This window comes from Lissotriton helveticus, chromosome 9 (assembly GCF_964261635.1).
Source record: "Lissotriton helveticus chromosome 9, aLisHel1.1, whole genome shotgun sequence".
Taxonomy (NCBI): Eukaryota; Metazoa; Chordata; class Amphibia; order Caudata; family Salamandridae; genus Lissotriton; species Lissotriton helveticus.
The window spans coordinates 542,651,838-542,679,406 of NC_136070.1; the positions used below are offsets into that span (position 1 = coordinate 542,651,838).

A 27,569-nucleotide genomic window follows, 5' to 3' on the forward strand; every position below is an offset into this window, starting at 1 on the left:
ACGTCCACAGGCCTCCTGCATCTAATCCCAGTGTTTAGAATTGTAGGCCTAGCGATTCCTGAGTCTAGAAAAGTATTACTTACCTGCTAGCAAGTTCGCATTCCACTTACTGTGTATATGGTTTTTCGTGCCCCTAGGGCATTTGTGTAAATTGTGCGACTTAAGGTATTTTCGTAAGAGTTTTGTTGTGTGCTTAGCTCCCTGACTCATAAAGAGTTCAGGGTAGTCTTGTTATAAATAAATATCTGTTTATTTTCATAACAACTTGTGTGGTGTCCTTTCACTTGGTGTTCAAGGGGTAATGTGATGGTAAAACAGCTGGCTTAACACGCCCTCTAGAGTCTTAGCCTTAGACTGCTCGTATCCATGCTACTAGGATAGCTGGTCTATAAGGTTGACTTACAACCAATCATCAATAAGGGTTGTTTGGACTGATACAAAGTGCTCACTAGAATAGTGAACATTATATATATGGCCAACTTCTCACATTGGTGAGCAGCGGTTGGGATTTGAGCTTGCTGTTGTTTTACCACACATATCCTAAGAATATCATTTGAAAGATCACATAAGTACTAAAAGGTACATATAACTTAGCTTAGAATACTTTGAGTTCTACTGAACCAGCTGTTGTAGCTCCTAGGGCCTAGCACACCCTAAACTACAACTCTAGCAAGGGATCAGTAGGCAAACAAATAGTGTAGGTAAGTGCACCACTTACACCTCACTAGAAAAGCATGTCTACCCATGGAGAGTCTTCAGAGACTCCCCTTGTGGTTATTGACCCTCCACAGGTCACTTCAAGATATGCAGCTCTCAGTTTCCAGGAGATGAGACAAGTGTGTACCTCCAGGAAACTGAAACAGGGGTCTAACCCCACCATTCCCTTTCTGATAGGTCTCTTAGAGACATATGATGCGAGAGAGATTTCTCAGCTAGATGGGAATATGCCAGCCTTAGAGGGTACCACTGGGGATCCAGACCTCCACAACACTGTAAATGCAGTTGGGGAGGAGGATCCTGAGGAACTCTCTGGGGATGAGGCAGACAAAGGTCTTGAGGTGGTCAGAAGGCTAACTAGGGCCAACATAGACTTGCTTGGGCTAGGATCTGGGGGACCCCCAGTACTGACCCTAAGTAGGCCTAACCTTGGAGTTAGGAGAGATAGATCTCTTTCTAGGGACTCCAATAGATCTCTGCACTCTAATGCCTCTTCTCAGAGGAGAAGGAACTCTCCCCAGAGGAGATTGACTTCCCCTCAGAGAATAGAGCATGAAGCCAGAATGAGACAGGCTGCTCTGAGGATTGAAAGGGAAGAACTTGCCCTGGCCAAAGAAAAGCTTGCATTTGCTAGAGAGCAGCAGATGAGTGGGTTAGCTCCCACTGGTGGCAGCAATCTCCCAAGAGATAGAGAGAAGGGTTTAGATACTAAACACCTGACAAAGATAGTGCCCCCCTTTAAACAAGGGGATGACATCCAGAAATGGATGGCTGCTTTGGAGAGGGCCTGCACTGTGCAGGGCATTCCCCAGAGTCAGTGGGCAGCTATACTGTGGCTCTCCTTTGATGGCAAAGGTAGAGATAAGCTCCTCACTACAAGAGTGGAGGGTGCTAACAATTACCAGGTCCTGAAGAATACACTGGTTGATGGGTTTGGTTTAACCACTGAGCAGTACAGGTTGCTGTTCAGAGACACCCAGAAAACTCAGTCTCAGGACTGGTCTGACTTTGTGGATAGTGCCACTAAGGCTTTGGAGGGCTGGTTGCTGGGTAGCAAGGTTACTGATTACACAGGATTGTATAATCTGATGATGAGAGAACAAATTTTAAATAACTGTCAGAACCAGTTGTTGCACCAGCACCTTGTTGATTCAGATCTGACCTCTCCCCAAGAATTGGGAAAGAAGGCAGACAAATGGGTCAGAACAAGGATCAAGCAGGACCAGAACCAGAACCAGGGTGGTCAGAAGAAAGCAGACCAGAAGGGTAATACTAAGAGTGAACAAAATGACCAGAAGTCTTCAACAGGTCCCCAACAAACCAAAGAGGGTGGGGGTCAGGCTTCACAGCAGAAAAAGAAGACTCAAGAAGGCCAGTCAAAAAGGTGGTGCCAGTACTGTAAAAGTAAGTCTCACTGGTTTAGTGAGTGCACCAAAAGAGGAGGGCAAACCTCTACCACTACAGCCCCTAAGGCAACTGCACCCCCTAGTACAGTCAGTAGTGGTGGTAGTGCACCTCCCAAGGGATTAGTTGGGTTAACCTTGGGAACTGAGGAGTCTGACAACTTAGTTGGCACACTCACTCAGGCTGTCCTTGTCTGTACAGGGGATATGGATATGTCCCCTGATGTAAGTCCCAATACTTTGGGCAAATACAGGCAGACACCTTTAATAAATGGCAAAATGGCTCAGGCCTATAGGGACACTTGTGCCAGTGTCACCATGGTGACACCTAACTTTGTGGACCCTGGACAGATCATGCGAGGTACAGATTTCCTGGTGACCAATGCCAGCAACGTCACTACCAGTCATAGTATGGTGATTGTTGCTTTCTCCTGGGGAGGGGTAAGTGGCCAAAAGAAAGTTGTGGTTAGTTCAGACCTCCCAGTGGATTGTTTGTTGGGCAATGATTTTGAGTCATCACTATGGTCAGAAGTGGAGCAGAGGACTCACATGGAAATGTTAGGCTTGCCAGCACATGTGCTTGCTGTGACTAGGTCACAGGCCAGAAGATGCCCCACTGAACAGGTGCTGGATCCTGGAAGAATGGACCAGACACCTTCCAAGAAGAAGAGCAGTAGGGTTAAGGCTTTGCCTTCCCCCTTGCCCCAGGTTGAAGATCAAGTCTCTGAGGAGGCTGATCTGAGAGAGCTGAGGGAAACTGAGCCTAAAGAGCTTGAACTTGATCAAGTTGAGTTTCTGGGCTCAGGGGGACCCTCCAGAGAAGACCTGGGGAAGGCACAGTTAGACTGCCCTTCCCTTGAACCCCTCAGACAGCAGGCTGCTGCTGAGGCTGCAGGGAATGCCACAGGTGCCCATAGGGTATACTGGGAAGATGGACTCCTGTACTCTGAGTCAAGAGACCCCAAGCCTGGTGCAACCAGGAGGCTGGTCATCCCCTTGTCTCTGAGAGGTTTCCTTCTCACCTTGGCCCATGAGATTCCCCTTGCAGGTCACTTAGGCCAGACAAAGACTTGGGACAGGCTTGTCTCACCCTTTCACTGGCCTCACATGAGTGAGAATACCAAGGAGTTTTGTCGCTCCTGTGTCACTTGCCAAGCCAGTGGTAAGTCAGGTGGCACAACAAAGGCCCCCCTCATACCACTACCTGTGGTGGGGGTTCCCTTTGAAAGAGTGGGGATTGACATTGTTGGTCCAATGGAACCCCAGACAGCATCAGGGCACAAGTTTATACTGGTGGTGGTGGAGCATGCCACCAGGTATCCTGAAGCTATTCCACTTAGGACCACTACAGCACCTGTAGTGGCAAGGGCCCTAGTTGGAGTGTTCGCCAGAGTGGGCTTCCCCAAGGAGGTTGTTTCTGACAGAGGTGCAAACTTCATGTCAGGATATCTGACTGCAATGTGGAAGGAATGTGGTGTTAACTACAAATTCACCACACCCTATCATCCACAGTGCAATGGGCTTGTTGAGAGATTCAACAGGACCCTCAAAGGGATGATTCATGGACTACCTGAAAAGCTCAGGCGTAGATGGGATGTCCTGATATCCTGCCTCTTGTTTGCTTACAGAGAGGTCCCACAGAAGGGGGTTGGCTACAGCCCTTTTGAACTTCTGTATGGGCATCCTGTAAGAGGACCCCTGTGTTTGGTGAAGGAAGGATGGGAGAGACCTCTCAAAAAGCCTGCAACCAACATAGTGGACTATGTACTTGGTCTCCGCTCCAGGATGGCTGAATACATGGAGAAGGCAACTAAAAACCTTGAGGCCAGCCAAGAACTTCAAAAAGCTTGGCATGACCAGAAGGCTGTCCTGACTGTGTACCAGCCTGGACAGAAGGTGTGGGTACTGGAGCCAGTGGCCCCAGCAGCCCTCAAAAACAAATAGTCTGGGCCCCACACCATCATTGAGCAAAAGGGAGAGGTCACCTACCTGGTGGACCTTGGAACCCCCAGGAGCCCCCTCAGGGTGCTCCATGTGAACAGGCTCAAGGCATATGTCGACAGGAAGGACATGAGCTTGCTCATGGCCACAGATGAGGGACAGGAGGAAGAGAGTGACCCTCTCCCAGACCTGCTCACTCAGAATCCTGATGATGGATCAGTAGATGGTGTTGTCTTTTGTGGCAGCCTCTCTGAACATCAGCAACAGGATTGCAGACAAGTTCTGCAATCCTTCAGACATATGTTCTCTCTGACACCCAGTCAAACTGATTGGTGCACCCATGAAGTGGACACTGGAGACAGTCTGCCTGTCAAGAGTAAAATCTACAGACAGCCTGATCATGTCAGAGACTGCATCAAGACAGAAGTGCAGAAAATGTTGGAGCTGGGAGTCATTGAGCCCTCAGATAGCCCTTGGGCTAGCCCAGTAGTTCTAGTGCCAAAGCCTCACACCCAGGGTGGTAAGAGAGAGATGAGGTTTTGCGTAGACTACAGAGGCCTCAATGCAGTCACTAAGACTGATGCCCACCCAATACCAAGGGCAGATGAACTTATAGATAGATTGGCTTCTGCCAACTACTTAAGCACATTTGACCTGACAGCTGGGTATTGGCAAATCAGGTTAGCTGAGGAAGCCAGGCCCAATACAGCATTTTCTACCCCTGGTGGGCATTATCAGTTTGTGGTAATGCCCTTTGGTTTGAAAAATGCACCTGCCACCTTCCAAAGGCTGGTGAATCAAGTTCTCACTGGGATGGATGACTTCTGTGCAGCATATCTGGATGATATTGCTGTCTTTAGCTCCACCTGGGAGGATCACCTGGTCCACCTGAGGAAAGTGTTAGAGGCCCTGCAAAAGGCAGGCCTCACTATCAAGGCCACTAAGTGCCAGATAGGGCAGACACAGGTTGTATACCTGGGCCACCTTGTAGGTGGAGGCCAGGTTCAGCCATTGGAGAGTAAGCTACAGGCCATCAAGGACTGGGCTCCTCCAATCACCCAGACTCAGGTTCGAGCTTTCTTGGGCCTGACTGGGTACTATAGGAAATTTGTCAGAAATTATGGGTCCATAGTGACCCCCCTTAATGACCTGACAAGTAAGAAGATGCCAAAGAAAGTTCAGTGGACAGCAAGCTGTCAGAAAGCATTCGATGACCTAAAGCAGGCCATGTGCACAGGACCTATCCTAAAGAGTCAAGACTTCTCCAAACCATTCATTGTCCAAACAGATGCTTCTGAGTTGGGTGTGGGAGCTGTTCCATCTCAGCTGAATTTTGATGGCAACGACCAGCCAATTGCTTTCATTAGCAGAAGGCTGACCCCCAGAGAGAAAAATTGGTCAGCTATTGAGAGGGAGGCCTTTGCTGTGGTATGGGCCCTGAAGAAGTTGAGGTCCTACTTGTTTGGAACTCACTTCACAGTTCAGACCGACCATAAGCCCCTCTTATGGCTAAGTCAGATGAAGGGTGAAAACCCCAAACTACTTAGGTGGTCCATTTCCCTACAGGGGATGGATTTTACAGTGGAGCACAGACCTGGTACTGATCATGGCAATGCTGATGGGCTCTCCAGGTATTTCCACTTAGAGCAAGAAGACTCACCTGGTCAAGGTTAGTTTATTGTCCCAAAGTTTGGGGGGGGTCATGTAGGAGAGTAGGGTCTGCAATCCTATGATCACCCAGATTTTTGCTTTTTGCTTCACTGGTTTACGACTTTCCCTGGCTGTGGGCCTGCTAATCAGACCCACAGCCTAGCTGTTCTCTCTATTCCAAATTGTACCCAGGTACTGAATTGGCACTGGGCCCTTTCCAAGTCCCTGTACCCAGGGCTGAGGTGTACCCAGAAGTCTTCCAGGGGCTGCAGCATGTATTATGCCACCCCTGGGCTGACTAACTAAATCAGACACAACTGGCTGCTTGACAGCTGGGGCAAAGTGGTGTAATCACCCTTTGGTTTAGATATAGTATTCCTATATCTAAACCTAAATGGACACACAGATCTCCTATCAGTCACTCCTATGGCAGGCCTTAACAATCCTGAAGGCAGAGTGCTTGGAATCGTGTGAGATAGTGCTCTGGCATGAGCTGAGCCTGTCTGCGGCTTTCGGGATCCATCCCTTAGCCGTTTCCATGATATCGCATACCATATACTCTTAAGTGCATTATAATCCTCGCGGTTATATGCCAACTCTGGTATCGCTTTATCAAAACATGTCGAGTAAGGTGTCATACGAATTGGAATACTAACCCCTCGCCAATTCTGGCGACGGGGTTAGCATTCCACCCTTCTAGAGGGACACGACATGTAGGTAACCTGTAACCCCGGTTAAAGTCAGACATAGCCTTAGCTCCACAAAATGGATGCTGCCACCGAGACACAAGTCTGCCCTCCTGCTGCTGGGAGTCCTCCCAGAGCAGGAGGCAAGGACAAAGGGTTTCCTGTCAGGGGCGGTGCCAGCACCGTCCCAGACAGGATTTTGTGTATCCTAGGTAGGCAGGACTTTAGAGGAAGGTGACTGCAAGTGGCACCCCGGTGCTCACTGTGCATAGGCCGGCTGAAACCAGTTCCAGGGGCACTCCAGCCCCTGGCCTGGGGAAAGCCCGCCAAAGGAGAGGGGTGTAACCACCCCCTCCTGGTCCCACCCATAGGGCAGGACTTAGTCGCGTGCCAGCCCCCTTTTTCAAGATAAAGGTAGGAACTGGCCCCCTTCCAAATCAGATCATCTTCGAATCCTGAAACTACTTTCCACGAAAGGAACTCAAGACTTCTTCCCAAGATTCTCCCTTGTGACTAAGGAGTAGTCACCCTGCAGCAGCAGGCACCAACCAAGCATCGCGGTTTGTTGCCAGTCTCTCCTTCGGATCAAGACTGCTCCAGCACGACGAGAACCGGCTTCCCTGGCACCTCTGACCTCAACCTGCATCATCAGCCCAGCTGTGATCCGTGGGTGCGACGAGACCTCGAGGGACCGGCCATCTTCAGAACTGCACGACGCTTGTCCAGCACGACTCCCGAGTGACCCTCGACTGAGTGCTTTGGGGTAAGAGAAGCCCCGACCCTGAGCAGCTCCAGCACCGAAGTTCAGCCCCCCTGCACCCACGAGATCTGCGTGGGGCCCTTGTGCTCTTTGCTGCCCACCGCGTTGTCCAGGTCGCTTGCCCGTTGGCTAGTGGCCCCTTCACGACGCTCCACGACGACAACTACTGCTGGTCTGGTTGCTCCAGACTAGCCCTTGCTCCCCTCCAACAGAGGAGCACCCTGGACCCTCCTGGTCCATTCAAGACGCCATTTTAGGTCCACCGCGTGGGCCTTGCATTTGCCAAGACTTGTTGCCCAATCCTGGGTCCAGCGACGTCGACAGCAGAGACCTTCGTGGGACAGCTCGCACCTCCATCCTGGTCGCCGGCAACGCCTCCTGGTCCGAGAGACTGCAGAGCCCAGCAGCGCCCACTCACCTGGTCGAGGTGACTTCGCCCGGTGCCACTCTGGTGCCCATCTAATCACTGGCTAGTGATTCAGAACTTGGTCCCCTCTGCTTTCAGGTCTTCTTCTTCCCTGATCCAGGCTTGGATCACCACTAACTTTTCTTCACTGGCCGCCTGCCAGCAACTCTTTCTTCAGGCTCCTGGTTCTTCAACGTGGGTTTCCGACGCAACTTCAACCCTATGCAGCCGCAGCCCCTGGGCTAGGTAAACCAAGTACTCCGGTGCTTCAGCATAGTCCAACACCCTAAGTGTTCGGATCCACCCCCGTTTTCGACCCACCTAGTCGGGTTCGCCCGAGAACAGTAACTTTGCAACTGCTAGCCTCCATAGACTTTTTCCCGCCTTACGCGTGAGAGTTCCCACTCTGCACACGACGTCCACAGGCCTCCTGCATCTAATCCCAGTGTTTAGAATTGTAGGCCTAGCGATTCCTGAGTCTAGAAAAGTATTACTTACCTGCTAGCAAGTTCGCATTCCACTTACTGTGTATATGGTTTTTCGTGCCCCTAGGGCATTTGTGTAAATTGTGCGACTTAAAGTATTTTCGTAAGAGTTTTGTTGTGTGCTTAGCTCCCTGACTCATAAAGAGTTCAGGGTAGTCTTGTTATAAATAAATATCTGTTTATTTTCATAACAACTTGTGTGGTGTCCTTTCACTTGGTGTTCAAGGGGTAATGTGATGGTAAAACAGCTGGCTTAACACGCCCTCTAGAGTCTTAGCCTTAGACTGCTCGTATCCATGCTACTAGGATAGCTGGTCTATAAGGTTGACTTACAACCAATCATCAATAAGGGTTGTTTGGACTGATACAAAGTGCTCACTAGAATAGTGAACATTATATATCAGGCCAACTTCTCACAATATTCACAAATGCTTAACACACTGCCTCTGAGATAAGCCTGTCTGCTCGTGCCAAGCTACCAAGGAGGTGAGCAGGGGTTATTTAGGAGTGTGATCCCCTTATCCTGACTTAGAAGTAAGGGTCCCTATTTGGACAAATGTGAATACCATTGCCAACTAGAGACCCCCAGATCCAACAGTCAGGAATGCGGGGCTCCCCCTCCCCTTCCAGATGTTAACCCCAACTTATTCCCTCCAAAAAAAGAATAGCCTCTCAGAAGAAAAGACACCAAGATCGGACCCAGAAAAAAAAAGCCAGGAGAACCATGAAAAAACCATCACTGATACAGCATAGGCTATAGCCAGCTCAGAGCAATCCTTAGCAAATTCTGAGATGGTACCCCCAAATTTATGCATTGGCATTGCCCATCGTAAACTGGCACAGGTACTCTTTGGCCGTGATTTCTGATGTAAAGAATTTAACAGAGCCCCGGACAATAGTTTTCAGTCCGGCTGGAGCCAATAGATCTGCTTCATAGCCAGGGTCTTGAAAAGGCTTAATGACCTGCCGGAGGCGATACCGCTGTTTGACCGTAACATGACAGAAGTCAGGGTGAACTAAGAGTGATGACCCTTGATATGTCCATCTTGCATCCGGACGTGCCTTTTCAAATATTGCCTGCCAGAGCAGAAAGTTCCGAAAGAAAACCAGGATAGCTCGTGCCTGCCTTGGGTTTCTACCATCCTGTGCTGACTTGTTGCGGGTCATCGGGAACCTGTGTACTCTTTGAACTTCCGTTGCCCAGTGCCATCCTGTCAATTCGGGGAAAGATGTTTTCAGAAGATCCAGCATGTAAGAGCGTATATCCTCCCCCTCCCTGCCTTCCACTATACCAAGAAACCGAAGATTATTTCTGTGCTATCGGTTCTCCTTGTCCTCAAGCTACCATTGTACAGCACTTAATTGGGACTCGTGCATCTTGGTTTGCTCTCTTACTTTGGTGGCTTCCACCTCCAAGGCCGCCGTCCTATCCTCAATGTGTTTCAGGCGTTACCCAATCTCAGAGCATGCCTTACCAAACTTCCGCACAGCCCCTTCCAGTTTTTTCATGGTATGCCTTGCCCTTTTACTGTCTGCCCGTGTCTCTGCCCAGTGTTCTTTAATGGATTTTAATATTAGACTTAACTTAGGATTTAAAAAGGCATGGTGTCAGTAAGCTGTGATGTAACTGTCCCATATTCATTTACAACTAGTGATTCGGGTGGGGTTCCAACCATCTTTGTATGGGAGGAATCCCATTTCAGGCTACTACCTATTGATTTATTTGTTCTTCGATTCCAAGGTTCAGTGCTGCATTTATGGCCCCTTTGGTGCATTTGGGCATTTAAGCACAGTTTCTGGTGCTTCCAGTGTGCTGGACTCTGAGGTTACAGAGTTAGTCCCACTGTTGTATGAATCAGGGGCCTCAGACGCTGAGCCATCAGTCAGGGAGAAGAATGTATCCGCCCCATCCAGGGTGATGTCAGTCGCTGCTGCTGTTCCAAGCTGCTCAGTACCGAGTGACATGTGGCTTTCCTCCTTGCTTCCTCCTACCCCTGCTGAGGTCACTGCCTGTTCAAGTTGCTGAGATTCGCCTGGGCCGTCTAGGTCTCTCTCTCTTGCCAAAGCCTCCCCTGCCAGTACTCCAGGAGCCGCATCCAGTTCCCCCAAGTCTGTTGGTTTCTCAATAGTATCCTGCTGACATGGGGGGTTGCCTGAATGCTTGTTGATAAAGAAGTCAGTAATTGAGGGCTGCGGTGTAGTTAGACCTTCAATACCAAGTTCACCAAACCCCTCCTCTGTGCCAGCCAGTGTTCTGATGCCTTTAAAAGCAACTTGAATCCTTCTTTTCCCTGCACCCGTGCTGCCTGTTATGTGCTTCCCCGCTTGGACAGCTGCTGTCTTAACTGTCCCTGCGGTAGGCTATTCGTGGGCTGATTCCTTTCTAGCAGCCGGGATGCGTGCAGCCGGTCTATTAACTGTTAAAGATCCTTCTCCTCTATCGTTCTGTATCTTTGCGGCATTGTAGTGCCAGCAGCCACCCAGGCAGTGCAGAAGCTTAATCCAGCCACCAATCGAGGAAAGTTCCTGATGTGTCCCGCCCACCAGCCAAGGACGCCAAGACACCGACGTGCAGCAGGCATATACACTGAACGCCAGTCCCAGATCCTCCCTTCTCTCCACAGCAGGGGCCCAGCAATCATGCCGTGATCGCTCATGTGTAGAAAGAGCAACGCCGGCCGTCTGTCCGTCTGCATGGAATCAGCAGGTATCTGTGCGGGGTATCAGCAGGAGCAAGGGGGGGTCAGATACCTCGGGAGAGCGCGTCCGCAATAGGTCTATGCTGCTGCCATCTTCCTTTCCATTTAAAATGAATCTGAGGCAAATTTTTCTGAAGTTTGTAACTCAGAGGCCTTCTGTCAAGACAATTTTTTCATTGAAGACAGTTTCCATACACAGTATGTATTAGCATCCTACCAAACTGGTAGTTCAATGACACTAGTTAAAACTTGTTTAACCGCACAACAGACAAAAATATAGCAGATGCATTTCATAACCTCTTGTTTTCCTTTTGATTGATATAGCACAGGCTTGTGATCCAGTAAAGACCACAGTCCCCGATATTAAAAACACACTATTTAGTGAACAAGTTACTTACCTGCGGTAATGATGTATCTGTAAGAGACATAAGTAAGTTATAGATTTCTTACCTTAGAATTACCCCCAGGCGTCAGACTGACTCCAGAGAATGTTTTTCTCAGCAGTACCCCTACTCATTGGTAGGTGGTGGCGGTCAACTCCACGTCTGTCGTTGGCATTGTGGTGTCTATGTAGACGCCGCACCTGCGTGCTGACGTCATTTCTGACATGGCTTTCCATGCCAGAAGAGCAGAGCCATGCAATACACTGACCACTGGTGTGCTAAACTAGGGCCCTGCAAGGGAGTCTTTGTGCCTAGAAGTCAGTTCGCAGAGTAGGGGGGATTGGTGGGGCAGTAAGGAATCTATAACTAACACATGTCTCTTACAGATACATCGTTACTGAGGGGAAGAAACTTGTTCATCTCAAAGAGACTGTTAGTTATAGATCCCTTACCTTAGAATAGATACCCCAGCAATACCAACCCTGGAGGAAGGTCTGCAAACTAAGTTCACACCAAAAAATGCTGGAGGGCCCAATGGGCAAAATAGCCGTCCCGCCGGACTTGGCTGTCCAGGCAGTAATGTCTGGTGAACGTGTGCAAGGATGCCCACATGGCTGCCTGACAGATGTCAAGAAGTGGAACTCCGCGAGCAGGAGCAGTGGTGGCCGCCATAGCTCCGGTAGAATGAGCACAGAGCCCCATTGGAGGTTCCTTTTTTGCCAAAGCGTAGCAGATTTTTATACAAAGGACAACCCATCTAGAGATGGCCCACTTTTGAACAGCCCGACCTTTCTTGCCACCCATATAGCCAAGAAGAGTTGATTGTCCACCTGGAATTTTTTTGTGTGATCAAGGTAAAAAGATAGCGCATATTTGGGGTCCAGCTAGTGGAGTCTCACCTCCTCTTTCGAAGGGTGAGGAGGAGGGAAAAAAGTGGGCAAAGTAATGGTTTGACCAGTTTGAAAGGGATATACCACTTTGGGAAGGAACAAAGGCCTTGTCCTAAGCACCACTTTATCCGAATGCACAGAGAAGAAAGGGGACTTAGAAGAAAGAGCTTGGAGCTCACTCACTCTGCAAGCAGAGGTGATGGCAAAAAGAAAAGCTGTCTTCAGAGTGAGGAGCCTTAGAGGACAGTTGTAAAGAGGCTCGAAGGGAGCACACATAGGGTAGGTTAAGGCCAGGTTGAAGTCCCACTGGGGCATTATGAAAGGAGAAGGAGGAAAGAGATGAGTAATGCTCTTGAGGAATCCCTGTACAATAGGGGACTTGAACAAAGATAGTTGATCTGGAAACCAAAGGAAAGCATAGATGGCTGAAAAATAGCCCTTAAGAGTGCCCAGGGCAGAGCCCTGCTGGGCCAAAGAAAGTATGCACAATAGCATCTTAGAAAGAGGGGCAGAAAGGGTATCCAGAGCCTTTGCTGTGCATCATGCCACAAACCTATTTCATTGACAGGTGTCTACCGTCTTAGTGGAGGGACACCTGACTACCAAGATATCTTTACAGACATCTGGAGGAAGGTCAAAAGCTGCCAACTGTAGCTGTTCAATTTCCACGCATGAAGAACCCTCCCCTGTTTCTGTGACAGAAGATCGATGGCCATGCTCAGGAACTCTGGGTACCAGACTCTTCGCACCCAGTCCTGAGACATGACTTGGACCCGGTTGCTTTGATCTTTTTCAGCACTCTGGGCAAAGTGGTACAGGCGGAAAGGCGTACAGGAGGCCGTAGTTCCACTAGTGATGAAAAGCGTCGCCGGGCGAGTGCCGCTTTGGAAATCCCAACGCGCAGAATTGTTGACATTGACATTGCACATTCTCTGCGGTGGCAAACAGATCTAACCAAGGCTCTCCCCACTGCTGAAAGAGACCTTGCACCACCTCCGAGTGAAGACGCCATTGGTGATCCACCAGGCACTGGAGGCTGAATTTGTCCGCCCTGAGAACCTGACAGGTGTTCATGCCCTGATGTTCCACCCATGTCCAGATACAAAGAGCCTCTTGACATAGGGTCCACGATCCCACCCTGCCTTTTTTGTTGCAGGACCACATGGTGGTGGTGTTATCTGGGAACACCTGCACCACTTTCCCTTTGAGAGAGTGAAAGAATGCCTTCAGTGCTGGACGAATCGCCTGGACTCCACCGGAGACCAGACGCCTCTGATCCCTGCCTCTCCCAGATGGTTGCCCCATCCCAGGAGTAACGCATCTGTCACCACTGTGAGGTCTGGTTAGGGAAGGGAGAGGGATCTACCTCTGACCCAAGCATGGTTCGTTAGCCATCACTGCATTTGTTGTGCAGTTCCCTCCGAGATCTAGATGTAGTCGGAAAGATTGCCCTGATGCTGCACCCACTGGAACTTCAGGTCCCACTGCAGAGCCAGCCTAGCCTATGCCATCTGGCATGATCCACCAGCAGGATGAAGGAGGCCATGAGGCACAGCAGCTTCAGGGTCATTCTCACCAAAATCCGGTATAGAGGCGGAAACATTGGTATCATAGCCCGAATATCCTGGACTCGCTGCTCGGGAGGATAGGCCCGAAACTGCACTGTGTCCAGAACTGTCCTGAAAGGGAGCATTTGAGAGGGGGTCAGGTGCGACTTCGGCACGTTGATAGTGAACCTCAGCGAGTGCAGGAGGTCCGCCATAGTCTGGAGTTGGGAGACGACAACCTGGGGCGAGCCCGCCTTCAACAGCCAATCGTTGAGATAGGGGAAGACTGGAACCCCTAATCTGCGTAGATGAGCTGCCACCACTGCCATCACTTTCATGAACACCCGAGGGGCGATGGTAAGGCCAAAGAGGAACACAGTGAATGGAAAAGGCTTGTGGCCTACCGTGGCCTACAGTTAGAGCCTGTGGGTTGGGCGGACGGGGATGTGATAATAGGCGTCATCCAAGTCCACCGCCACCATCCAGTGTCTAGGGTCGAGAACAGACAGGACCTGAGCCAGGGTTAGCATTTTGAACTTCTCCATCTGGAGGAAGCGGTTGAGGCCTTTGTCTTTCTTGGGCACCAGAAAGTAGCTGGAATAGCAACCACAACCTACTTCTGGCGTAGGAACCCCCTTAATGGCTCCTTTGGCCAAGAGAGCCAAAACTTCCAGGTGGAGAAGTGCCAAATGATCCTCTGACATGCGATAGAAAGACAGTGGCATGGAGGGAGGTGTCATATCAAAGGGGAGGGAATAGCCCCTTCGGACTATTTGCAAAACCGACCTGTCTGTAGTGATGGTTTGCCAGTGGGGGATATGATAGCGAATCCTGCCAGCCACTGGCTTCCGATGGCCCTGGAAGGTTGGACTAGGAAGGCTTGGAGGCGGCTGCAGGGGTGGAAAGTGTGGACTGGCCCACCCACAAGCCCCCAGACCCACGTCGCTGGGTCCCAGGTCCACGGCCACGCTAAGACCTGGTAGCGTGCTAAAACTGGTGGCTGGTCTGGGCTGGGTGTGTTGGGGTGCCCCGTCCTTAGCCACGAAAGGGGCGAAATGCAGACTGAGGTGGACGGGTCGTCGCTGTGAGGCCCAAGGACCTGTAGGGTTGCCTGGACATCACCCAAAAAGCCAGACATCCTCAACCAGGCGTAGCACCGAAGGGCTACCAATGTGGCAATTGTTCTGCCCAGTGAGTCAGTAGGGTCCAGCCCACAATAAATTGTGAATTTGGTTGCTCCTCTCCCATCTGCCACTGCTTCGGAGAGAACAGCCTCCGTGCACTGAGGCAGCACCTGTGCAACCGTATCCCAGTTGGTATGGAAGTATCGGCCCAAGAAAGATGATCCAGCCTCTTGGATTTCCTATCGCCCTTAGATGAAGAGGCTTGGACCACCAAACTCTCTAGGAAAGGGTGTTGGGTGATGAAAACTGGGTCACCCGGGCGGTGGCGGAGGGCGATCGTCCATTCCACAGGCACCCCTGTGCTGGGCTTGGATCAGATGCCCGGAAGGACGTCAGTGAGGGCTTCATTGAACGGCAATAGGGGCTCAGATGAAGTCGCCGCTGGTTGAAGCACCTCTGTAAGAAGATTAGTCCTGCCTGCCACCTAAGGGAGCTGCAGGCCCAGTGCCTCAGCAGCTCTTCTCACCACCACAGGATAGGACGCTCCCTCCTCCGTAGCCACTGTAGGGGGAGAAAGCATGACAAGGTCAGGAGAAGTGTCCAAACCACCGGTGTCACCCAGGGCCTCTCTCAAGTCCAGCTCTTCCAGCTTGTCTGCTAAAGGGTCAGAAGATCCCTCCCAATCCTCAGCACCACCTTCTGGGTGTTACAGAACACCAGGGATGAACAAGGGAACAAAAGTACCCTATGGCGTCAGATTTGATGTCGGTCGACGTTGATCTGGCTCTGGGTCAATCTCGGGGTGGGGATGGGGACAGCATCGGCCAGGGGCACGGCTGGCACTGGGGTTGTCATCGCCAGGGTCTGCACCAGGGAAGGTTGAATGAGGTTGACCAGTGTCAATCCAGATCCAGGCCTGGATCCACAGGAGCCAACCGGCACCAGAGCTGCCAGCATCGAAGGCCCAGGACCCCCTTTGACTCCGCAGGTCCCGAAAGTGCACTAGCGGATTCGGGCTGCCCAAAGATGAAGTGAAGGGCTTCGTAAAGTGCACAAAGCTGGGAGGGGGACGGTCCAGCTCCCGGAAAGGGAGGGAGACTTGGAGTCGTCCCAGAAGGAGGCACTGAAGAAAGAGTCTTTGAGCGACAACGTTCCGGGTCCCGCATCATGTCAGCCAACCAATGGGAAGAAGGGGAAGAGCGACAGTGCTTCTTTGCCTTCTTGTGCTTGGACTTACCCAACAGCCCAGATGACTTGGAGTGCAACGAGATGTGGGGGCACCGTGGCCGGTCTCAAGACCTTCCTCTCGAGCAGGACGGGAAATGACACAGAGCCGACTGCCGTGTCTCCAAGAGCTTTCGGGACATCTCCCGCAAAGACTTCCGATTCATGGCCAAACAGTGAGAGCACGACTTCGGGTCGTGGTCGCACTCCAGGGCACCAGAGGCACATGAGGTGTGGATCCGGGACATCAGTTTGTGACAGGCTCGCAAGGCTTGAAGCCGGTTTGTCAATGAGACATCCCTCGCATACCAGGAGTCGAAGACTCAGGAAAAAAAGTTGACAAAAGTGGAAAAAGCTTAGTCAAAAAGTGACTAAAAGAGGTAGCTCTCTCCGGATCTACGCAAGGCTGGCATGGAAAAAGAAAGAACTGACGTCATCACGCAGGGGAAGCATCTATATAGGCACCGCGACATCATCTCGGCGAATACAACGCCGACGACGGACACGGAGTTGACCGATGCCACCTACTGACGCGCAAGGGTACTGCTGAGAAAAATCTCTCCGAATCCAGTCTGACGCCTGGGGGTTAATCTAAGGTAAGGAATCTATAACTAACGGTCTCTTTGCGATACTACATTCCAGGTAAACAGCCAGTTTAACAAAAGAGAGAAAAGACCTACTAGAACACAGGTAGATAATAGCCAGACTGAACAAAATCCAAGGTTTAGTTCTGTTGCTTGTAGTGAAGTTGCCAAGCCTAACACTTTCCTTGTAGAAAAAGATCTACAATCTTCACAGCATATAATTAAATCAAAGGTTCTAGAATTACAAGAGAATAAAACTTAGAGTTCAAGCGGGAATCTAAAACCCCTGTACAGGACTACTTTTCAGAATCTACGTTTGCTTCCTTAAAATGGAGAATGAAACCTTGTGCTCCCTTTTGCATTCCCCTCAGAGCTGGTCCAGTGATTTTGTGAATAATACTGAGGCTGACCACTTGGATTCTACTTATAATAGCCACAGTACCTTGTCTCAAAGTGCAGTTAATGAAAGTATTTGTTTGAATTCTGAATTTTCTCACTCCTCTGATGTTTTGTCTTCTAGTGTTAAATTACATCTAGGAACTACATCTAAGATGTGTCCCTCTACTTTTCAGGAACCCCAAATGCCAGGCAAAACAAAAACATGTCTATGATTTTTTTTCCTGGTAGAGTCGTCAGTTGTATCTCAGAGATAAACCATAGACATTCCACTGGATAACAGACAAAACGAGAACCAGTGCCCCACATAATCCCTGATGTTACAATGGGGCATATGTAGGTAATTTCCATTTTGCGTTTCCCAAATAGCGATTTTTAACGAATCGCTATTTGAGAATAGCAAAATGGAATGTAGGTAAAAATTCGCAATTTTTTTGTGAATCTCTAACATTCCCTAATTGCGATTAGCAAATTGCGAATCGCAATTAAGGAATGAGTGTCCCACTCATTCCTATGGGCTAAGAGGCCCATAGGAATGAATGGGGATACATTCTCAAATTGCGATTTTCTATTAGAAAATCGCAATTTGAGAATCGCAATTCCAAGGGTGCCAGGGTGTCCAAAGGACACCTGTTGCACCCCTGGAATGTACCTCCAAGTACATGTGGCGCACAGACATGCCCTAAGGGCATGTCTGTGCGCCACATGGCACTTTGAATTTTTTCAAAAAATGCATTTTGAAAGGAAATCGCAAAATACCATCTACTTGGAGTAGGTGGTATTTTGCGATTCCTTAAGCCAAAATCGCATTTTAAAATTCACTCCTACATAGCATTTAAGGAATTGCAAAATTGCAAAAACGTCACGTCTCGCTCCCTGCATTCCTGTGTCCACCACCAGGGGGCTGAACTATGGGACTCTTCAGTGTTCTAATAAGCTTCCAGACCCTTCCTTTCATGTACATACTGACTTCCAGTCATTTGGACTCTACTTAAAAATGGCCATTCATTTCCAATCCATGCCGGGTTTTGTGGAAGCCAGCCTGCTCATGCTAGAAGTCAGCCTGCTCATGCCTGAAACTCCATTACCTAGACTTCCCAGCTCGTCTCCACCCATGCTAACCTGCTCACACATGATTACTGTGAGCTCTTTTAAGCCCAATCTCCCTTCAGTCCAGGTGGGTCTTTGTAGCTGTGTGCTGGCGAAACCGACCCTTGTTTGCTGAGGTTTTGATAACCTTGTTTCCAGTGTTTCCTGAGCTTTAGTTATTTCTTGTTCCTGAGCTGTTACTGTTTTCCATGTTCCTGAATTAGCACTGCCTGCAGTGCTACCTTGACTCCTGAGCCTTAGCATTCCTTGTCCCTGAGCTGCAGCAGTTTCCCTTATTCCAGAACTAGCACTGCCTGAAGTGCTACCTTGAGTCCTGGGCTTTTACTCAATTCTAGTTCCCGCTCCAGCACTGCCTTCAGTGCTACTTTGTTTTCTTGATTCCTGAACCAGCACTATTCTAGTATACCTTGTAGCCTCACCTTCTGTATATCCTTTCCAGTCTCTGCTTTTCTTCCCATTTCCTTGGTTCCAGTTCCTAGTTTACTGTTTTTCTATTCCTGCTGTCTTGCTTTCATTACCTTGTATGTTTGTTACTTGCTTTCTGCCAAGATTGCCCTGTGATTTCCTTCCTTTCTTGTTAAGCACTCCTCTTGTTAGCTCCTCGTCTATTGTGCTCATAATTAGTTCTACCCCCTTGCTGTTACTGCTTTGCGTGTTCCTGTTTGATTGCCAGGATCCATGGGCACAGGTGACAACTTCAGTGGTGTTTCTTGTTCACTTTGAGTATTGTCTTTGAGTTACATTTATAACATTATCATAGGTATAAGCTCCACAGACCCTGCCTTTGCATGCATATCCTATAAGTAGGTATTTGAAGTCAGTATCTGTAACAGCAGTTGTGGGTGAAGAACTTACTGAGCTTCAGTCTTACGGTGTGGAGCTCCTGAGTGCTTTACCCAACACTCCTTTTATTGTTAACGTTGTTCATATATATGTCATGCACATTCGTCCTGGGTGTAGTTATTCTGAATGCTAAATCACCTCACAAGTGCCATGTCCTTTCTGAGTCTTAGCCATCTTGTTCCTTCGTGCAGGCTTCTCTTTGGATCCCTTTTCTCCTCTAACTGCCTGTATGATCCTGGGCAGTGCTGTACTCTTCATTCTGTGTATGTTTTCTACACAGTCGCCAGTCCTTGCCCAAGTCCCTGACTGTGTTCCATACATAGACCCGGACAGTCCCTGACAGACATGCCCTGTCATCCACTATTCCATGTTTCTCTGCTCTGACCTTACAGTGCCCAAACCCAATTCCTACCATCACCCCTCCTTTAAAAATTGATGGTCATCTACAATTCGAAGTACAGAAAATCCTTAACTCCAAGAAACTAAATGGATGTTTAGTTTACTTAATAGATAGGAAGGGTTAGGGTCCAAATGATCGATCATGGTAACCTGCTGTGAACACCCATGCCCCCCGGTTGGTACAACTCTTCCATGCACGAAAGCCCCATAAACCTCGCCCTGTGGGTCACCCTTTGTGGGGGGAACTGTGATGATTGCTAACTCTTGCACATCCGCATACACCATATGTGCCTCAGTTTATCACACCAAGAGCCATGTAGTCCTACCCTCATTTTACACAGCTTAGGCTAAATGTTTTTCCCCAAATCTGTTATAAGCACCTTGTTATACGAAGAGTCTGAAGAGTTCAATTGTTTTTGTGTTTTGCTAAGCATAAACTAGTATTACCATGTGCCAGATTTCATATTTTCCTCATGATTGCAATGCTCCACATTTATGACTATCCTCGTGTTTCCAGCAAGCCCCATGTCTGCTCCACATTCTTGTAATTATCTTTGTGTTTATTTGAGGCTTGTTTTCTTAGTTAATGTATTTGTGTCTGGTGCAGGTTTAGTATTTCCAGTGGCAGTTGCTTATAATGGTTTCACGTGCAAACACTTATTACACGTGTTGGCAATGATCCATGTGCCTACAATCAAGTATTTTCTGGAAACCGAGCGTCACAGTTAAACACGTGCTCTTCTAGAACATGGAACCACTGAACTATAATTAACCACGTGCCCTTCAGAACAGTCAAACCGCTCATAAATATTCCAGTTAAACCCCAGTTGGGCGCTTGACTTTATTTCTTTCAAGAAGAACCTTGCTACTATCTCCCTGGAACCCCAACCACTCCTCCTTCCCTCGTCTAGCGTCACTGCTTGGTCCGCGACAGATGCGCTTTCGCAGACATCTTCGAAGGGCTAATAAGATTCCCCTGATCTTGCCATCTCAAAGAAAGACCTACCGTTGAGGAATAGCGGTTTTCACTTCTGCTCTGGCAGTCGCCGGGAACGGCAGTTCCACCTCCAGATAAGTCCTGTAGGTGTCAGCAGTTGGAACTCTGGAGCGAAAGAAAAGAATAGCAAAGGAAAGAGAGCAAGGTTAGTGCACTATTGTTGTTTTGTTTGTGACTCTATTAATTTCAACCTTGCAACACTCGGACCTTGTGCATTTATTCCTGAACTGAATAACAACTCTATTGAGAGCACAAGACACATTCCCATGAACAAAAAAAGAGGAAAGAACGGTGAATCTGAAAGACACAGCATATATCTTGTGAAGCATATGCCTAATATGCTCAATGAGGAGACTGAGAACTGTGACTAAGGACTTAATATAAGAGTGGTGTGTCTCCGTACCGCAATAGGTCATAATACTTGTTTACTGTTTTCATTATTTTGTAAATGTTTTCATTACCTAGTGTGTTTATTAGAAATTGATTATGTTGATTGGCACAATGGATAGTATAATTTATGTAACTTCTCCATAGTTGATCTTTCTAGCACCATAGAAGGTGCATCCCACAAACAGGAGATTGTTGGGTGTCCTGTGCATAGCAGTGAGCCAGACAACACTCCAGAGGTGCAGTCATTGTCTCTTTTGTTGTTTTATCCCAACCCACTGCCCTCTTGAGACAGCGTCTGATTTGAGGTAATACATTCCTTGGTGGAGCACTGTGTTGGGAGTGAGTTTCGTCCAGCATCGCCTCTGTGGACTAGTTCGACAGGTGAGAGTCCGACAGAAAGCCAAGCGACTTAAATCCTTTCCCTACAGTGATATGGGCACTGAGGATATGATAAATGCCAAGGACAGGCATTACCAGAAATTTCCAGTGAGAAAATTTCCAGTATGGTAGAATTAACTAGGGCCCTTGGAGAGATGCAGAGTGTGGTTTAAGCCTTGTGTCAAGAAAATCAAACCCTCAGGGATGAACTGGTGCAATATCCCCCATGTTATTCGTCCTGGTTAGATCCGGGATTCATTTCCAAGGATAAAAAAATTGTCACTCAAGCCATGCAGTTTGGAATTGAATTAAGGGTAACACAGCTGTCAGGGAATGAGGAAACAGCCCTTGTTAATGGCACTGTGCATACACCTACTCCCACTCCGCTGGCTCCACCAGAGTACTTATTTGGAGATAGCACTAACTTTGACGCATTCTTTAGCCAATGTCAACTGCAATTATTGATTAAACAGGGGTCATGCCCCGCTGATACTGCCCACATTTTATTTATCATCTGCCATCTAGATGGTAATGCTACATATTGGGCAATTCCACTCATTGAGAATAATGATCCATAGTTGCACGTGTATTCTAGGTTTTAAGAAGCTATGCAACACTTATTTGCAAAGCATACCTTTATTCAGACAAGTGATAATGAGCTTTTAAACATACGACAGGGAAAGGACTTACTTTTTTTACAACTTTTTGTGAATTTGTTACTGAAACGCAATGGCCCGAAGAAAAACGCATATCCATGTTTTATAGGGGGCTGGAAGATGAACTGAAAGATTCTTTGGCTCACATAGTTTCCCCCCCTACTGAATAGGTTGAATTTATTGATCTGGTACTTAGACTTGATCATCGACTTACTGAGCATAAGAGTGATCAATCTAGAAGTAAGCCAAGGCGATTGTTGGTTCGATCAGAGCACAAAAGAAGATTAACGTTAAGGTTAGGGACTCAGTACAACACATGCACATTGGAGGATCAAGGGGGCCATTATTTAGTAATGAAAAGGATTGACATAGAAAATTAAATCTATGCCTATATTGTGGTAAAGCAGGACACTTTGCCCCCGATTGTACAGCCAAACCAAAAGAGGCTCAGAAAAAGATAGTAGTCATCAAAGATGGCAATGAGGAAAACTAGCAAGCTCGTCTAGTGCTGAGGTCAACTTGTCGAGTAGGTATAATACGCTGACCTCCAGTGGCAGCTGGTGACATTTGAAAGTGGTGATGCGTAAATACTGCACTGTGGCGAGCCCGAACCTCCTACAGGGGTTCGGGGGTTCCCCCCTCGAGAAAATTTTGAAAAAAGAGTGTGCAAATGGTGCATTTTCAAGCAAATTTGAGAAAGAGGTGGCTTGGCGAACACATCTCTGGGAGTATCCATACAAGACTCTTTGCACTTGCACAGACAGATACATCACTCTCCCTGCATTCGTGTCAGGCAAGCTACTTACCCTGCACTCATAGACCGATTACTCACCCTTCCCTGACACATCACTAAGCCTGCATTCACCCATCTACATCACTCACCCTAAACTCACACAGGCACACTGCTCAACCTGCATTCACATAGACATCACTCACCCTTCACTGCACTCAAAGATGCACACTGTTTTACTCTCCCTACACTCACAAAAGTAGACTGCTCAATCTGCACTCAGAAGGGCACACCACTCATCCAGTGTATTCACACCACTCAACCCTCACTCATGAGGGCATACAGCTCATCCACTGTACTCACACAGCCACACAACTCACTCTGCGCCCACACAGACTCACCATTCACTGTTGGATGCGACCAATACACACCCAACAACAGAGACCGGTCTCTCTGTTCTTGTGGCAGTCTCTCAAATCAGGTAATCTGCCTAGCTAGTCCCCGAAAGCATTCTTGGTTACCCCTTTTCTGGGGCAGTCTGGTGATTGCCGCCCTTACACGACCTGTGGCATACAGGCAGCCAGGTCTCACGGATCTCGGGAGAGTATCCCAAAACAACATGTCTGCTTATTTAGATCCTGAGAAAGCCTATAAAAACACATCCATTCTCCCTGACTTTAAAGCATCTGCAGCCTCTACACAACCCACAACACAGCAGTGACTGATCTCCTGGATCATAGGCTAGCCTCGCAAGATAGCCTATATTCCCAGACCAGCCCAAATTCAACCCATAGCATGCATCCAGCAAGCTGCGATATGTGCACCCACAGCAGAGTCCTCTGCCAAGGCTGGCCTAGGACAAACTGGATCTCACCGTTCCGGGTCTCACCATAAATCAGCTGGGTGACTCGGAGCCTCCTGCCTCCTCCCTTGACCCCTCATAACCTCTGTTATCCCATCAGAGAGTCCTAAAGTCAAGACGAGAGAAAGGCAAGGGCTTCCCTTGAATGCTGCCTTAGTGGCAGAGTTAAAAGAGGGCAGTGGTGACAGCTACCTGTGCCCTGATGTGGTGCCCTTTTTTCTACTGTGGTCTCCTTTGGTAATGGCATTAAAAAGTCATAAGCAGTTGTACAAGTTTGAGAGCGGACACAGTCGAGCAGGCAATCTTATTATCGCAATGTTGGTCATAGGCAACATATACTATGTCTCACTGCACTCACAAAGTAACATAAGGTGTATTTGTAAAGCGCAGGTTCAGCCAATGGTATCTTGGAGCTGAATAGCAGATGTTTATTGTTAATAACAGGGCGGCTGTACACTATACTTCCATACTACTATTATAAAGAGAGAGCTGAAACCTTTGAGGCGGGTAAACTCAAGAAGTACAGCACCAATCACAACACCCAGCACAGCATTGGAAAGGGGAGTTGCATCAGATGGACATAGGCTATACAGGTGGCCACCATATACATTAGAAACGTCAAAGAACCTTAGGGGTAAAGTAGTCCCTTGTGGGCGTTGGCGTGTCGGGGGCGTGCTCGTGGGCGTGTCAAACTACACACATTTTACTTTGTGGCCGTAACCGTTGTCAGAGGGGCGTTGGCATGTCAAACTACACACTCAGAGGGCCGTGGGCGTGTCGGGGCGTGGTCGTAGCCGTGTCAAAGTACACACATTATGCTTTGTGAGAGGGGCGTACCACAACAGCTTTCTCAGAGGGGCGTGCCACAAATTTTATAACAAAAAAATGGCCACGTCATTCAGTAGCGCGCCTTTCCATTCACAAGTTATAATCACTTCTCAAACGTCCGTATAGAAGACACAAGGTGCGCCGCATTCACGCACATTGCCATTCGGGCGGCGTTAATAACATATGTTGCGAATTTTGCTGCTGCTGCGGCTGCTGTTGCGATTGTTTGTAGGTCCGAAAGGAAGACCTGCCAAATCCTCTGAATCTTTTTCCCACAGTACCCCTGGACTGTAGGCCCAAAGTTCTTGCCGTCGCTCTGCTGTCCTTAAACCTTTCTAAAGCGGAGTCTGCCTTTTTCCCAAATAAATCGGGCCCATCAAAGGGCAAATCCATCAAGGCAGCCTGAACATCCGCAGAGAATTCGGAGGACTTCAGCCATGCAGCTCTCCTGGTGGCCACTGAAGATCCCATCACTCTTGCCACCGAGTCAGCAGTGTCCAGCCCACTCTGAATGACCTGCCTAGCAGCAGCCTGAGTGTCAGCAATCACCTCTTGAAAATCCTTCCTATCCTCCTCAGGAAGCTTTGGAACCAGCTGTTAGACTGAATCCATCAATGCATGGATATAGCGTCCCATAAGACAAGTAGCATTTGTTGATTTGAGCGCCATACTTGCCGAGGAAAAGACTTTTTTCGCAGCCTGGTCCTGCTTCTTCGATTCCTTATCCCCAGGAACCTGTGGAAAAGCACCCGCAGATTTTTTCCGAGCAGGCAGCCTGCACAACCAAGCTCTCTGGTAAGGGGTGCGAGGATAAAAAGTCTGGGTCACCAGGCGCCACCCTGTACCTTCTCGCAACAGCCCTCAAAACAGCAGGGGCTGTAAGCGGTCTTTTCCAAACCTCAGATATAGGCTCCACCAAAGCATCATTGAAAGGGAGCATAGGCTCGACAACAGAGGTAGGTGAATGAAGGACCTACGTTAGTATATTGGACTTATACTCTGCAGTAGGTAGTGTTATATTCAACAAATCTGCAGCCTTCCTTATAACTACGTGATAAGGTGTCACATCCTTAGAAGGGGCGTCAGAAACAGAGGCCAATTCCCTTCAGGAGACAGCTTAAGGTCACTAGCCTCTCTTAGATCGTCGAAAAGATCCTCCGAATCCTGCAGCTCACCCTCTTCTATGTCAGCATCACGGAACCTCTGTTCTTCCAGAAGCCTCTGGGCCCCACGCCTCGACCTCTCCTTCAGGAATGACGTCGAAGGATCCGGAATCGACTCAGACGGAGCCGGCGTCGAACTCGAAGCCGGAGGGCCAGACCGCTGAACACGAGGTCAGAACAGATTCGGCATCAGCGTCGAGGGTATTGGCGTCGATGGTCTTGGCGTCGAAGGCTTCGTCGTTGAAGGCTTCGGCGGCACTGAGAAATGTCAAGGCGGCGTCGGAGCCGGCATGAATGGCATGAAAGGCGCAGGAGCGTAAGTCTGGGGAATACCCAGATTGTATGCCAATGGACCCGTGGGACCAACCGGTGCACCAGAGGGGTACATAGCTCTGGAATACACTCCATACATAGCGTTCAGGAACTGAGTAGGGTCCTGACCTGGAGCCGGAAAAGCTGGATAAGAGCCCACAGGTTGCTCTCGAGGGAGCGAAGTCTTCTCAACTTCGACCTCTACCTCAGGCTGGCACACCGGGGTCGACGAACCCGCAGGTAACGGAGCCTCCTCTTCTCCTTCTTCTTCTCCCTCACCGTCCTGGACAGGTGAATGAAATGAATGAATGAAATGAAATGAAATGAAAAGGGGTTTTGTAAAGCGCAACTGCTGCCCTAAGGCGTCCAGGCGCTGAGAAGAGAGGATAGTGCCCTATGAGGTCATTGCTTTGAGAACATTTAAGTGGAGAAAAGAAAAGTTTTTAACTGTTTACGGAAGGATGATAGGTTGGGATTGGATCTTAGGTGTATAGGGAGTGAGTGAGGTGAATGAGATGGAGCCGGAGAAGGATTCAACAACGGCTTCGGTGAATGAACGGGCGAATCCCCAGGCGAAGCCTCACCCTCGGAGTCTTGAACCTCTGGAGTCGGAGTCACCACATTCTTGCGAAGCAACTTCACCTGCGACTTCGGTCTCGAGCTCGAGTCCTTCCCAGAGTGATGATGAGACTCTTCTTGTGCTTCTTCTTTGATGACATTGAAGCATGCGCCGAAGACGACCTCGAGTGCGACTTCGAACGAGACCTCGACTGTCGAGTCCGTGACCTCGATCTCTTCTTGTCCTTCTTGTTCTTCAACTTGGCAACAAGGAGCTTTGCCTCCCTCTCACGACGTGCCTTGGGATTCATCTTCCTACAAGAAGAACCTTCTTCGACATCATGGTCCGAACTCAAACAACAAATGCAGCACTCATGCGTATCCGTAATCAACATCATCTTGCCGTATTCTCCGCACGGCTTGAATCCGGTCTTCTTCGTGGACATCTCGACAGGAGACAAAGAAGCAAGAAGACACCGAAAAGAACAAACAGTAACAAAGCTACAAAACAGCTACAGAGGATCCCTCGAAAACAGTTAGCGTCGACGACGCGGAAAAAAGGGAACTGATGTCATCACGCCGGCGTGGGCCTATTATGGAGTCGGTGACGTCAGCGGAGTCGCGTGCTGCCGGGCCTCTGTGACGTCGTCCACGTTGGCGAGAAGCTACAAAAAGAATTTCCGAATGTTGCTGAAGCAAGGGGATATTCAAAAGGTGAGGAATCCACTGGCAGATGTATCCATCAGAAATATGATGATGATGATCTTGCTCTTGTTCATAGAAGGGAAGCTTCTGTCTGTTATGAGAAAAATGGTGCGTGTTAAAAAGCAAGCATTCATCAGTTGTGTCAAAAAGTGTAGCATCACATGTTATGGCTAAGCATAAACAAAAAACACACTTCACTGAAGAAAGGGACATTTTTAGTTTAGACTAGAGAGTCACAAATTATTACATTTGTTTATGTAGTAATGTTTCTTCTAGGCGTAACACCATCGGCACAGCCAACCACCAGTGCTGGGGCCAGCGCGGAGGTGGGCACTCCAGGGACGGATGCGGTGCCACAGCCAGCAGGAACTGCTGTGGGGGATGCCACAGTAGTGGCGGGCAGTGGTAAGCTATTATATTCCTTACTTATTGAGATTGCAGAGTGGGCTCTCTGCAGGGGTGTATATGTTGTACAGTACAAGTACACTTTACTGTTAAGAAGACTTACAAATTTAGAACTAAGTTTTTGTCAACCAGGTAGAAGACAGTCACCCTTGACTTCTCATTAGCAATAGTGGCGGGAGTTGACGAGTAACCAATTGCCTCCTCTAAATTTGACTTCAACTCAGCTGTGAAAGTTTTATCGAGAAGCCAAGTCAGATCAGAGATGAACTTGATGGATGGGGTGAACGAAAAGGGAAAGAAGGGTGTAAGGAAGGACGAGCGAGTGAAAATTAATGACT

The 27,569-nt window shown here is 48.7% G+C and overlaps 1 protein-coding gene across 12 annotated transcripts in view; it reads right to left on the minus strand.

Annotated features, from left to right (window-relative positions):
* The window catches only part of LOC144781519 (uncharacterized), a 2,047,367-nt gene that overhangs the window by 1,970,854 nt on the left and 48,944 nt on the right, over positions 1 to 27,569 (minus strand). For 11 of the 12 annotated variants that reach the window (XR_013601003.1, XR_013601004.1, XM_078660420.1 and 8 more), the window contains exon 2: positions 20,254 to 20,349. The exons of the other annotated variant lie outside the window; for it this stretch is intronic. Coding sequence is in view for 9 of the 11 variants with exons in the window: in XM_078660420.1 (XP_078516546.1) it covers positions 20,254 to 20,349 (96 nt within the window). In the remaining 2 variants the exon portion in view is untranslated. The remainder of the gene's footprint in view (positions 1 to 20,253; positions 20,350 to 27,569) is intronic. 12 annotated transcript variants of the gene reach the window in all.